The sequence below is a fragment of the Oculina patagonica genome, chromosome 6, assembly GCF_052425735.1.
Source record: "Oculina patagonica isolate OP01 chromosome 6, crgOcupat, whole genome shotgun sequence".
Lineage (NCBI taxonomy): Eukaryota > Metazoa > Cnidaria > Anthozoa > Scleractinia > Oculinidae > Oculina > Oculina patagonica.
In genome coordinates, this window is record NC_135763.1 from 11415447 (window position 1) to 11429994 (window position 14548).

General features: G+C 39.4%; 1 protein-coding gene across 1 annotated transcript; it reads right to left on the reverse strand.

Moving 5' to 3' along the window:
• Positions 1-3185: 3185 nt before the first annotated feature.
• Positions 3186-14214, reverse strand: LOC144658661 (transient receptor potential cation channel subfamily A member 1-like). The gene is made up of 10 exons (XM_078519124.1): positions 13563-14214; positions 11251-11591; positions 10351-10621; positions 9486-9816; positions 8877-9073; positions 8176-8505; positions 6195-7149; positions 5415-5618; positions 4539-4714; positions 3186-3701 (listed from the first exon to the last, which is right to left on the reverse strand). The coding sequence occupies exons 1-10, from the start codon at positions 13958-13960 to the stop codon at positions 3362-3364; spliced, it is 3543 nt and encodes a 1180-aa protein (XP_078375250.1). The 5' UTR covers positions 13961-14214; the 3' UTR covers positions 3186-3361.
• Positions 14215-14548: the final 334 nt, after the last annotated feature.

Genomic DNA, 14548 nt, shown 5'->3' on the forward strand with positions numbered 1-14548 from the left:
GTCTATCAGACCACCTCTATGGCACTCTTTTAAAGCCACCTGCACAAACACCCATTCTCCTTTCCCCACTTATGGGGAAGGGGTAATGCTCTCAATACGACCCCAGCGTTAACACCGCCAGACTTTTATCGATGGTCCGTTGAGTTGTTTTCTCGCGGGTTTCTGAGGTTCGTTAAAGGAAACACTTTGCACGAGGACATGAGTATATTGAAAGAAGAACAAGGCCAAAGATTTTTCTTTAGAGGTCGATTAAATTCTTCTTTTCCTAAACAAAATTGTTACGGGTAAGAAAAAAACTATGGAAAGTTAGTTGCATATGTTTTGTTGTTTTTTATCACTGACCTCCATAGAGCAATCCTAATATAGACTCAGAAAATTAAGTATCATGATTTTAGACCAGAAAGAAGGCCAAAAAAAGTCAAAAAACAGGATTTGAGCCCGTGACAACATCATGACCGTCCCTAGCGCGATACCTGTGTCACTGTATCTGATAGGTCATTGGCTACTACTCGGCTTACAATGCAAGTAAACAAAAACAAAGATTGTGTGACTGTAATAACAAAATGCGTCGTTATCCATGAGTTCACAACACGCATTTTGGTTACTCTTGAGCTCATAAACACTCTGGCTTTTTTACTTGTTAAGTAACGATTCTCCTCTACTTTCAGCATCAATTACAAGTCATACATTGTCAAGAGAACAGGCGAGGAGAACAAGGCATTATTAACTCGGGGGTAGATGATTGCAATTTTTACCGAATTCCAGAAAGACGAAAACCCATCCGAGCGACTCAGTTCAATTCATGTCCAGAGCCGTAACCAGAATTTTGGCATAGACGAGGCAAACGTTATGAGTGTCGAAGGCACGATCCGTTAGCGAGGGTCTGGAAAGAAAATTGTGAAATCTAGAAGCTCTGAGACAATATTTTTAGTATTTTTATGAGGTATTTATTCAAACAAATCAATCTGGTTAGATTGAGTTTTTTTTTCTCACCTGAACATGTTTCTTTTCTAATTTTGGGTTAAAATCTAGACGAGGCAAGTGCCTCGTCTTGCCTCTTGCTCGTTACTCCCCTGATTTTCACTCGTTACAACTAAACAAACAAAGAGTACAACAAACGAAAGAAATTATACTTGATGAAACTAGCTTATGAAACAAACTTATGACACTTGTGAAACTAACTCCGAAGTTCGCGGCAAGGTAAGGGAGGCGCGGTGGCCTAATGGTCAGCGCGCTGCACTCCGGATCGAGTGGTCCGGGTTAGAGCACTGGTCTTTGTGCTGTAATTTTGTACACCAGAAAAAGAACAAAATATCACGACAAATCAGCTCCTTAACCATTTGTTCATGGTTTTAAGTCAACCTGACTTGGTGGAAAATGAAAAACAAATCACTAGGGTATGTGTTGTTTTTTTTTTTAATAAGGGCTTTGCCCTTTATTTTCTACAAACCTAGAATTAGTTTTACAAAAAAAAAAAACGTTCCCGAAATAGAAAAAAATCCTAACACTACATATGCCCAGATTTAGAACAAAAAAATGCTTATTCGATTTATTAAAAACCTTTAAATTTACATTTTTCGAAATGCTGCATTAAACGGCCTGGCCTTGAGCTTAACTTTAATATTAAATAGAAAAAATCCTAACACTATATATGCCCAGATTTAGGACAAAAGTATGCTTATTCGATTTATCAAAACCTTCAAATTTGCATTTTTTCAAATGCTGCATTAAACGGTCTAGCCTTGAGCTTAAGTTTAATAATACTTTGTATTAAAAAGCAACTTGGGGAAACTTAATTCGCATACTAAGATCAAGGGTAGCGCGTGGTCCTTCAAAATATACGCGTATTACAGAATTCTAGCTTAATTTCGTGAAAATGTCTCGCCGTCTCGCCGTCTCTCGTCTCTTTTCGCCACGCCTTCTCGGAGTCTCGATTTCCGTTTGCAACACTAGGAAGTCTTAGACACGAAAATATATCTCGCCAAATCTCCAAATTACCATTCGCCACCCTTTGATTACTTTCCATGACAATAATATATAAAACAGTAGGTGATACTTGTACCAATTTGCAATGCAATTAAAAATTGAAAAAATTGAAACATCTTATTAAAATATATGTACATATAAACATTGTTTTTATTACCAATGAAGTAAACGGTCTAAACCAGTGAAATGTGTCTCACAGGGCGATCACCTTAGACGTGCAGGTCTTTTATATACACAAGGTCTCCTAACTGTTCAACGTATTGCTACTGAATGCCGCTGAACTGAAATTTTAAGGGCTTTCCACAAGTTGCTCGGCAACCTTTTTTGCAACTTGTCATATTTCGAGCAACTTTTCTCCCTTTAAGCTGCTTTTTTCCTTTTGAGCAACTTGTTGCATTTTGAGCAATTTCTAGACCGAAGATCTTCGATGATTGTCCGAGTGTTGTTCGAAGGTCATACGAACGTTTCCGAAGATTAACGAAGTTTACCGAAGATTTTCGAGGAACATGCGAAGACGTTTCGACTTTGGACTCATTCTGCATTAAAACATTACATAACTAAACATTACATTACATAACTAAAACAAACATTACATAACTAAACAGCAAACATGACGTCATCGATATCTTCACGATTTTCCTCAATGAAAGAAATCCTTGTAATTCAACACATTTTTGCCTTAAAATGTTATTTACATACTTCTGTTGCAGTGAAATTGTATGAAGCTGCTTAGAAATCTTACCTTCAAAGGGCAAAAGCAGCATTTTCGGATATTTTTGGGGGCAACTTTCGAGCAACCTTTTTTAAACAAAAGCAACTTTTTGGATTTTGGAGCATCTTTCGAGTACCTCTTTTAGAAATTTCGAGCAACTTCTTTTAAAAATTTTGATCAGCTTGTGGAAAGCCCTAAAAATTGTACGGAGCACTCTCTTATCATTTCGTCAAGGCGGGTAGAGAAAATTTTCATTGTGTTTTTTTTTTCTCCCCTTAACTTAACCTGATCTGCAGAATTGCGTAATCGATCGACCAAACCAAAAAAGTTAGGAAGACCACTACTTGAATTAAATAAATACCAACAGCAACTCGTAACTTTTAACTATTCGTGATGAAAGAGTGAGTGGAAAGAATATAAACTACGGTTTGATCCATCAGGGATATTTTCAAGTTCATTTTCAAAAATTTCTTCTTTTTTGGTGTGGTACAAGCGAACAACTATGTATTTGGCGCCAAATGCATTTTTGTCTAGACTATCGTGTGTTGGACGGTTACCAACAAGTAAAACTCTTCTCCAAAAAAATATCTCATTCAAAACAAAAGACGACTTGTAGGCTCGAAAATACTCCCCATCAATCAACGGCTCTTCATATTCTCCCGACTAGCACGCTGTTATTTGCTGCTCTGTTCTAGTGGTCTCGTCGGGCATTTTCCCATCAAAGAAGTCTGGAGCCAAAGATGCCTGGTTTTCTACCACACTAGGTGTAATCTGCTCCAGGCTTCGCGCGTCCATCTCGGCTTCTGGATCAATTTTTCTGGCCAGTCTTCGCAGTAATGTATTCTGGGCCTCGATTACATTAACCAGCGTTTTGACGCGCTTTTTAGTTTTGTCGAGCTGCTTCCGAACTTCATTGTACTCAGATTGATCTGAATCTTTCTCATTACCAGGGAGACCAAAGTCGCGCTTTGAGAAGTACTTAATTCCAAGAAGAACCATAAACCTGAAATAATAGAACAATATATACATTTATATTTTTTATAATGTATAATGGTATACAGCTATTTCAGATAACGTTGTCCGGATCAAAGCTTAAAGACAAGACTGAAAGGCAATATGGGTAGTAGAAGAGAGCAACTACACCTGTTGAATACTAAAATATATAGTGACATGACAAACGCGGTTTTGCCCGTTTTCTTTCTTTTCAGACATGTGAAACAAGGTGCTTTTAACCACACTGAATTTAAGAAGAATTTTCAAAACTCAGGGCCAAGTGAGAGTGAAATTTAAGCTACAAAAAGGCCTCCTGAGAGAAAAAACAAACTTGTGAATACTTCACGTGCGAAATACGAATTTGTACATTTAATGAAGCTTATATGCAAATTTGTAGTGAATACCCAGAACGCCATACGGTCTTGCCTTTTAGTTTTAAGCTTTGACCCGACAACGTTAATTGAAATAGCTGTATGCAATATGATTATACAATATAAAATATATTAAACATGTGTTACAAGACGGTAGTCGACCGCAACTCTAACCCTATGCTAGTACCAAAAGCATTTATGCTACTTTTTCATTGATAACTTGGTCTGTTATTAAGGCGAGTATAGATTAAAGGACGGGTACATAGACTGAAGATATCGTATTTTGCTCATGAATTCGAACAAGTGGGCCCTGGCGTTTCTTCTTTTTATAAGTTTTTTTTAACTATGCAGGATTAGTATAACACTGGCAAGATGCAGGTATCGATGACTTGACGTGTCAAAGCAGAAGAGTTTCAAATATAAAGGATCTAAATATAAAAGGTGCAGTTCCTTTTATGGTGGACAGTTTTACGCACCTTTTCCATCGAGAGGGACGATTTGGCCTGATAACCAGTGTTGGGTGGTACACGCGCCGCGTGATGAATCTTGGGTAGCTTTCTTCAATCTCCGCTACAAACTCGACCTGCATGGCCAGCCTCTTTAGCGTAGCATTCTGTTGTATGGCATCGATATCTCCCACAGCTAGACCAACCTGCATGAAGAATATGAGACAACGAGCCCGTTAAGAGAGTTATTTTCTAAGTTTAGTTTCGTATCATTTAGTTATTTTCTAAGTTTAGTTTCGTATCATTTAAAGATACTTTGCGTTTTTCCGAACGATCTAGGATTACTGTACTTTCGAAATAATGGAAAGTGTAAATTTGACTACTGAGGTGGAATTGCAATCAAAGTTAGTCTTGGCACAGTGCTGTCATTTTAGTAGCTATAGTACGTATATGGCGATGTACACGTGTTCCAGGCTAATTTAAACATTTCTTAATTTAATGTAGTCTCCCCTCTAAACTTTTTTTATCAATAAGAACAATAATTTATGAGGAACGTTTGCCTGACTGCTGACATTCGAAATTTCGAAGGACAAAGGGTAGAGGCTTACAAATAGGACTAATAGAAATCAAATAACCACTTAGCTAGTCGATAATTCATGGACAGATTATAAGATAAGGGCACTCGAAAAGTTGTTATTCTTGTACATCACAAACAGCTAATTGTCCTAATTGACAAAACAAACTATAAATATGGTTTCAAAGCCCTTGCAATCAATTACTGATTGATAACTTGGTGTATATAGGCGTATATATAAATTATGTCACTATCAGTCGTCACCTAATGATAGCCGAGATTGACCAACACGTCGTGTCAATATACAGCAGTGAACATTTCTTGCTACATACCAAAAGGTTCATCAAAATGATCGCCATAAGGAGCAGGAACAAACTGACGAAAACAAACGCAGCATCAGGAAACGGGTTGAGTGGCCTCTTAGTCGAAGTACTATTCTTGCCAATGGTCGCAATGAATGTGTCATCGAATTCTAACTCTCCAACCATCATCACCGAAACCTTGATAAAGGCCCTTCCGAGATTACTGAACGCGTCCTGTGGTAAAAACAAAGAAACGAATTTTTGATTGGAAACGTGGGTGGATGGATGGGTGGGCGAGTGGACGGACGTACGGACGGGTAGATGAATGAATGGGCCAACTGATCCGACCAACTGACCTATTACGGAAGAGTGGCTAAAAGGCTATAACTTTCAATTTTCAGTAGGCTAAATGAATTCGCGATAACTGAATGAAGTAACAGGAAAGATTTTACTTCCGTATATTATGGAATGCAGTTCCCTAGATGACGAACCTACTTTTTATCATAGTTGGTTTTTATTTAGCAAATACTTCATTTACGCAGAGAAAAATCAGTACAGTCAACCCCACAATAACGGCCCGGACACCATCGGGACCACATTTTGGAGTCTGCAACAGAAAAGTCCGTAATAATTGGATTATTTTCAGTAATTCTTTTTCGCCAATACTTCAACTCCTGTCTGTAATAACGGGATGTCCGTAATAGCATAGTTGGTTATATCAAGGTGTCCGCAAGGCGGGTGTTGACTGTATAAAATAACACACTCCCATTAGTTATAACTACGGCCTCATTAATATCATTTTCATCTCACCTGTTCTTTAAAGAGAATGAAGAAAACAATGGAAAACCCAAGAATGAACACCAGGAAGACTAATAGCACCTTCACAACCGTCTGAGTGACTTCTAAAAACATGGTGACGTAAATACCAAACAGACGAAATCGCCGGAGAAAAAGAACCAAGTTGGCGTAACAGAGGAATATCGATACCACACCCACTACCCAGAGAAGGTAAGGATCTGTCATTTCGCTGAATAGGTCTTGAGTGACATCATCTGGCATGACATATGGTATCATGAAAGCAAAGGTGGTGCCGTAGAGTGCCCATTCCAGTAGATTGCTGATGTCCGTGAAGTACTTGAAGCGTTGAATTATTATTTGTATAATCTCCTTGACGAGATGGACAATTGCAAAGCCAAATACAACATACGAAAATCCTGTGCTAAACACCGTTTGTGTGTCGTAAATACTTGACACTGGCACACATACTATTCCGTAAGTTAGGAATTCGGTGCCATTTTCGTCTTCGTCATAATAATAGTCATAGTGACACTCTTCATCGTTAACGGTAAACGTCGTGGTGAAGTTCTGCTTTTCCCTCTCTATGACTATAAAAGCTGAATAGAGACCAACAAAAATCAAATACGACAGAAAGTTCAAGTAGTAAACAAAACGTCCAAAGGTCGACCATTTCTGGTTTAACAACGCCTGGGCCAGTGGGTGAAGCAGCAGCGTTTTTCGCTCGTGTTTGGCCATGGTGCTGGGTCCGAAGAAACGTCTTCCATGCACGAACGCTGGGTCGTCAGGGCCTGGGTCTAGAAGGTGGAAGTCGTAAGTAACAGTGAACAGTGGATCGTTGGGGCTTGTCATCTCTGATCGCTTAACACAACGGTCCATTAACACCTCGGCGCTCTCTGGAAAGTGTTCTATTAGCAGCTTCATAGGTGTATGTCCATGCATGTCTTTGTGTTCCATTATCTCTGGCCACCTGTTGAGTCACAGACAGACATGACATGACAAATATTTATCACAAAAGCAAATGCAAAGAAAAAAGTGCACCTCAGGTCAGTGTGTAAAGGGGTTATGTCAAGCAATTTTAGGCAATTTCGGCACTGAACAACTCTAGACTTCATAGAATAAACTGAAATATCGCAACAACGGCTTAAAACTGTAGATGAACTCAAAAGAAACACAGAAAGGCCAAAAAGGCCATGGATGGGCAAAAACCAGCAAGATTAAAACGGATTGCGTTCGGGTAAACTTGAAAGACGTCGGCCCAACTTTTTTCAAGTTTTTCAATTTGCATGAAAGTGGCATTAACAATGCTCAAAAATCATCCTTGTTTGTTATGTGGCCGTAATTTTGCCAATAAAATACTTTTGCTCTGTCAATTTAAGAACTCTTAATTTACGAAAATGAATAGAATTAACTAAAATACCTTGACCTAGCCTCTTTCACTAGCACACGCAAAGAAATTAGCATCGATATTGCCAAAGCCCGAAACGGTATCATTTTTTAACCCACTATCCCTTCTAATATTACATCGTAAATCCCCGAGGTATGCGCAGTACAACCTTATAATACCCATGTTGATATATTAGGTTCTATCTACTTTGAAATGGTGACCCGGCCAGTTAGTTTAATATTTAATTCTTATTTCAATCTAATCAGTTAATTAGTTTGTTGGTAAAGAGCATTGCCTCTATAATAAAGTTGAAAAAAAGGAATAAGATCAAACACAGTAAGAGGGAAGATCAAACAAAACTAGGGGATGCGATCTTATCTTGGTGGTATTGATTGTTGCATTCCGGAAGAGAACGTTGCACTTGTTTGGAAGAAAGAAGAAGATGTAATTCAATAATAATTTTCCAAGACACCTTATAAGTTGCTAAGAAAGGACGAGGTATTAACATTGTTGCCAAACGTGGTCCTGTTTCCCCTTTCGATGATTGAAATGTATCTGGGACTAATTATAATATAAGTGCTCAAATCATAAAACAAAGGGTCATCACACCTTGGATGTTTGACCATAGCCATCGCTACCTCGCTGTTCCCTGCCCGGACTGCAGCCTCTAAACAGGTAATACCCTGCGTATTGCAAACATTTAAACTTGCCCCATTTTCCATCAGCAAGTTTACAATGCTCACGTGGCCTTGTGTAGAGGCAATATGCAATGCGGTGTCTCCTTCCATATTGACGTCATCCGGTGATGCTTGCATGTCCAGCAATGTTTGACAAGACTTTACCCAGCCCAGCTTGGATGCCCACATTAATGGTGTCCAGCGGTTGTTGTCCGTGCTACTTGCGTCAGCTCCAAGTTTCAGTAGAGTGTAACAAACTTTTCTAAGTGTAATTACGAAGAACAAAAGCTTTGTTATGAAATAAAATGTGACCAGATAAACACTCAGTGGCACTTTTGAGTGCGAGCGTAAAAACGTACTGTTCGTGTGATTTTTTTTCGTCGTTTTCTGGCTAGTGCCAGTTATTGCATTGGCTGATATGATTCGCAAATCTCAGTGCAAAAATTCCCGTTTTACATTGGTTCTGTTAGTAGACACCACTCTGACAATATGGTTAAATTTACTTCGATCTACTTCGTCCAATTAGTGCTAAATTTTGAGGCTCAATAACAACAGATAAAAAGCTCAATTTCTACCACATCAGAGAGTTGATTACGCCATTCAGACCCCTGAACCCCTAACAGGCAGGCTTACCTGTGTCCATTTATGACTGCATTGTGAAGTGGAGTCCTCCCTTGTTCATCTCGTTCATTCAGTCCAGAGGCCACTCGTCGCGCCAGTGCCTCCACCTGTTCGTACATTCCATACTGGGCAGCAAGATGCAGAGGAGTTTGTTGTGTCTCATCATGGAATGTGAATCGTGTTTGTTTGTCCAAGAGTGCGTCCATTATCTGAATTTAGCAAAATATGAGCAATGACTAAGACAGATTACTTACTATGAGTATTTCTTAATGAACACATGAGCCAGCGCAGTGGAATGGAAGAACTTAATGGCTTGCTTCCTACCTGTGAAGGTATCTTTTAAGTCACGACTTATTTCATAGAAATATGTATATATATATTACCATGCATTATGAAGTTATTTATCGGTATACTTTTGCATAAACACTTGTACAACCAGAACTTGTACAACGGCTACTGAGATTTGCTGTTGCTTTCTTATAACGTTGAAGTACTGGCGTGTAGTGTATGTTGTAAAAAGTATACTGCGGACTTTGTTCAACAGTTTTTGGCAAGCTAAATGACAAGGGCCTCAGTAAAACTGCAATTATTTAAGTTCATTGGGTAATCGCCGTTACCTACCCTGACATCTTTAACCATGGCGGCATAATGTAAAGGAACTCTCTCGTTGACATCAGGTCTGTAGAGGTTCCACAGAACAGACCTTTGCTCTAGGAGCATTTGAATTGTCTCCAGGTTTTCATTTTCAACCGCCATGTGAATGCAGTTCTTCATGAAAATATCACTCGCTTTGATGTCAGCTCCTCTCTGGAGAAGAAGTCGAGCAGATTTAGTCTGGCCAGCGGCTACAGCATCTAGGAAAGGTGTGCTGCTCTGTGCATCCCTTATGTTAATATATATGCCATGTTCGAGAAGAAACGAAATGATGTCATCCCGGTTGAATACAGCTGCCCTGAAATGGTTGCATAAATCTTTGGTTATTCGATTCAATGGCTAAAAAAATTAACATTTGTTAGTGTCATCCAAATAGTTAAAACTTGAAAGAGTTAGGTTAAAGCCCAGTTTTCTTCACTTTCCGTTTAAAGTGTTGTGCGTCTCTTAAAAAAAACTTTCCCTCTTCTTTTTCAGGAGTTGTCGGGACATGTTCTGGCCAAGGGGACGAAACATACGGGTCTGTTTTACACGTTGTTTCAATTGTTTGAACATGAATGAGGACCGAGTTTGGCATAAATCAAAGTTTTTTTTAATCTTTTAACGTTTTCACTAAGCATTGTTGGGTAATTTTGGATCAAAATGCAGGGACCGTTTGACTAGGGCTTGTGAAATTTTAAAGGCAATTCGTGTCATCACTATCCAACATCGGCCGAAGATGGCCGTGGACAACCGTAATGACATCGTCGGGTAAGTCAAACTACGACCTGAGAGACGTCTCTTATTTTCATAATCAGGAGTACATTGAACGTAAAAATGGAATTACCCTATTTACCTGTGAAGGACAGATTTAGAGTCTGCATTCTTGATATTCACATCAGCTCGTTTCTGGACCAAGAACTCGACCATCTGCAAGTTTCCTTTCACTGTTGCCACGTACAGCGGCGTCTCGTTATTTGTTTTCAGCGCATTTATGTCCGCGCCGTTCTGGAGACAAACCTGTGCCGTGTTAAGATCATTTGTTCCCGCTGCCAGATGTAAAACTGTGCTGCTATCTGCGTTCCGATCTTCGACAAGCTCTGTAATATCCTGTCTTGCATTAGTTGCTGAAAGGAAGAAAACGAATACAGATATCGAAGGCCACGTTACAAATGTTTACCACTGAGCTTTCCTTAGCCAGCATAAAGTTACTTTCAGAACCTGAATGATAGTCAGATATCGGGGTTTGAAAGAACCCCTGGTTAGAAATCCAGCCGGGATTCAACCCACCACCTCCTCGCTTTCACATGAACGTTAACCTGCATGCAAGGGCGCCCAACAGAGCTTACCCGGTGTGGTGTCCAATCAAATGAGCTATCTCAACACAATACCATCTACTGGAATCTAGCCCGCCCTCATTCCAAATCATCAGTGAGTAAAAGAAGCAGCGGACGCGGGACGAAAGTCTTTACGCCACTGTACATGGTAGCGGTATTAGTTCATATTGGACGAAAAAAATGCACAATTATTTAATCACATGCATGTTCTCAATAAAGCCAACAACAACACCAACGACAACAACAAAACAGTCAGCTGTCGCAGTTAAAAGTTTTGGGCCAATATCGTCGTTTATGTTTCTGTTGTGAAGAAAAAGTGCACACCCCCATCCGGCCCGTTATACCCTCCAACACATTATCACTACAATATTTTTACCTGATGACCATGTGGGTGAACAGATGGCGATCTATATACCTACCTGCTCGCAAAATTAGAGCAGCAACATCACTGTTCCCATTATATACAGCAGTATGAAGAGGAGTCATGAGTTCTGTGGACTTAGCTCTTATGTCAGCTCCTTGTTCAAGAAGCATCTTTGAAATTGCAGCATTTCCACTGATACAGGCCAGATGTAGTGCAGTCATGTAGGCAGAGTCCTTCGAGTTGACGTCAACTTTGGCATGGTGCACAAGAAGTTCCGCCACTTGGTCGTTCCCTCGGCGAGCTGCAAAGTGCAATGCCGTGCTTCCATTGGATGATACTAGGGCAGGGTTGGCGCTCCTCTGGATTAGTAACTTGGCGGTTTCCACGCAGTTAAATCTGACACCACAACACATAGACAAGAATTATCATTGGTGTTCGCCAAAAAGTATAAGCGTTCACAATCGCAACAAAATACACCAGATATTATATCGGATTTTATTCAGTATAATTCCCTTAAAAGGTGGGGAATCAGAATGTCAGATTGTCTTCCATCCCCAATTGGATACCGACTATTGAAACCAAGTGACTAAATGTAACCTCAAGCATTAACATGTTTGGTTTGTATATACCTATAAAATGGCGGACTAATGATTGACAAAAAGGAAAAATAATAATTTCATTTTGCATCAAAGTGTACACTGTGCAGGAGAAGTCGAGCATTTTGAAGTTTATTTCCTATACGCAGTTTCACAGATTTTGCAGGCTGTCAGCCAATGAGCGCTCCGGAAAATCTGCATCCGTTTTGTAAAAAATAATCTACCTCTAGCTTAATACTCTGACCGTGAGTTAACTTGGAGGTTTCGTTGGCTGATTAAACCCTGGCCAGAATTTTTCAGTACAACCATTTCATTTGCTTAAGCAAAATTCTGAAGAATGTCTTTTGTGATATAATCTTGAAAACAAAGTTTAAATATGCTAACACGTCTGCGCAGCTCAATTAATTTAAGCCTTGTCACCCATCTCCCCTCTCTCCCCCCCCAAAAATGGTACAAATACGGACGTGCTTCACGGTCGTTTAAAAGCAAAACGCTTGTAAAAAAGGCAGGGCATACACAATGACACCTATTTGTTTTTCAGACAAAATATGCGTTATGTAGATCACGACTGTCTATTCAAAACAAATGGTCTCCCAATAACTATTAATACATGTTTTCATTCTCTCGATGTTTCTGCCATGACAGGGCAAAAATACCCATGTACTGTTACATGCAACTCTAGTTACTAATACTATTAGACATGTGCTCAAGTTGATAGGCTCTTTCGGAACCCGATTCGAAAACAAGGTGTAAGTAACATTAAGTGTACTGTTTTCGTGACAGCCTGGCTACATTGCCCGCCATATAACGCCCCGAGGCAGTTTAAATAGCTTCACAGTTGGGGATTAAATGAACAATGCTTTTAGCAAGGAATCAACCAAGTATTTTTTCCATCATCTTCTATTTTCAGGACTAACAGGGTTCTTATCAACCGCTGTCCATTGGAAAAACGTTATGTCACCAGTGTATCAAAACGGTACAGGACCTTTAGATCGAAAATAATTCCCAGGGAATAGTTGATTTCATTTGCTTCACCGAATTGATAACGGTGTTCTTTAATTGTATTCAGTGCATCACAAAAAGAACAGAAAAGAACGGAGATGCCAAATGTATTGAATAAAGAAATGGTTTCATCACGTTTCCAGCCTCAACGTCTAATCCGCAAGAATAAACAAATACAATGAATAGACTAGTAAAAAACCCTCGAAACCCTTGAGGTTTCTGGTGCAATCAGATACAGTGCACCCGTACGTTATTCAGTGTACGGTTTGAGTGATTCTAGACTGATGCGGCAAACATGAATAAGATAATGACAGTTATCGAAACGCCTCGAAAATTTCAATGAGTAATTAAGGTATCTATCCTTTGCAATCAGTTTATATGCAGGCCGTAGTACGTAATAGCAAGAGTTTGCACTATTAAAATTGTCGATATTGTCATAATTCCATGTAAGACATATTGAGACAATGAAGTCATGCAAGCAAATTCTAGTGGTTTTTGTGGTTTTATAGTGCTATTTATTACTTTTTGCGGTATCTTGAGTGCGTGCCTCATTAATAAACTCAAGTCAACACTCAAAACTTATGCTCATGATGCTGCTCGATCGCCGTTTACAAACCGGTGTGATGTCACTGTTTATTTCTTTACAGTTATTTACATAGAAGAAATATGATTCATTCAACAGCTCAAATACATATCAAAACGTGTAAACCCTCCGCAAAACAGAACCACTAGTTAACTACAAACTTGCGTGACAAATTTTAAAACTAACCTTGCTGCGATGTGTAGCGGTGTGAGGCTGTCTTCTCTGGTTCGCACGTCGATTTGTGCACCGTGATTTAACAAAGATCTTGCCACATTTGCTCGATCGTACCGCGCCGCTTGATGGAGCAGAGCAAGTCCAGACTGGTCTAACTTGTCGATTACTTTTGAATTATCCTTCTTCCCGAGCTGTTCGTTCACAAGATCCACCACCCCATCTCTCACAGCTTCGAATAGACCGGTGGCGCGAGAAATAATAGGCTTTCCAAGTTCACTCATTTCCAAATTTAACCTTTCTTTGCTCACAAAAGGTTTCTGACGGTCTTCGCCGAAGCCGGCGTTTCCATTCGGTTCGTCTTCCATCGGTGAAAGTAGGTAATTGTTCCGGTAATTATTTCTTGATGACATGCTATTCTTCCAGAGTTTTGTCGCCAGGATTGCTGGGAACAAGTTTGGAACTTAATTATTCTGTTTTCACGAACACTTGAGCACAAGCCCGCTTGGAGTTTAATTTAGTCAGTTTGATTGTGTTTTTCGACTAATCAACATTGTTGTCGACATTAACATAACAACGCACTTCGGTCAGAAGTGTACCCGCGGCGATTGCGGTTAATGTCGACCTTTTCGATTAAAAGGTCTTAAACTCAGACGCTAAAAATATTTCCCACTTGAGCATATTAAAAATTTAATTATTATTTGAACAACTCGTGGCCTTGTTAATCGAAGGAAAATTTAAAATCATGGTTTACCGGAAAGTTCGAAAAAACTCCAAAGAAGTATTAAACAACACTGAAACAAAATTAAAAAGAGATAGAGGATGGCTTCAAATGGAGACGGATGGAGATGGATTGTAATCGAGAAACTTGTAAATATTAAGGCTAAAGTTTTCAAGATGTGTTATCCGTGATCTTAACTGACTTAGCATACAACTTGTCCAGCTGTGAAAGTTTTCAGCTTTATCCTTTTTTATGTAAATCGCTCTATTGCGCGACTACA

Bases quoted from the DNA above. Each gene is read 5' to 3' on its own strand.
- LOC144658661 (XM_078519124.1), bottom strand. From the start codon at position 13,960: ATGTCATCAAGAAATAATTACCGGAACAATTACCTACTTTCACCGATG. The intron at 9,074-9,485 runs GTAGGTAACGGC...TGCTAAATTCAG, and splicing joins CCATGGTTAAAGATGTCAGG to ATAATGGACGCACTCTTGGA. The intron at 5,619-6,194 runs GTGAGATGAAAA...TTTTTACCACAG, and splicing joins TCATTCTCTTTAAAGAACAG to GACGCGTTCAGTAATCTCGG.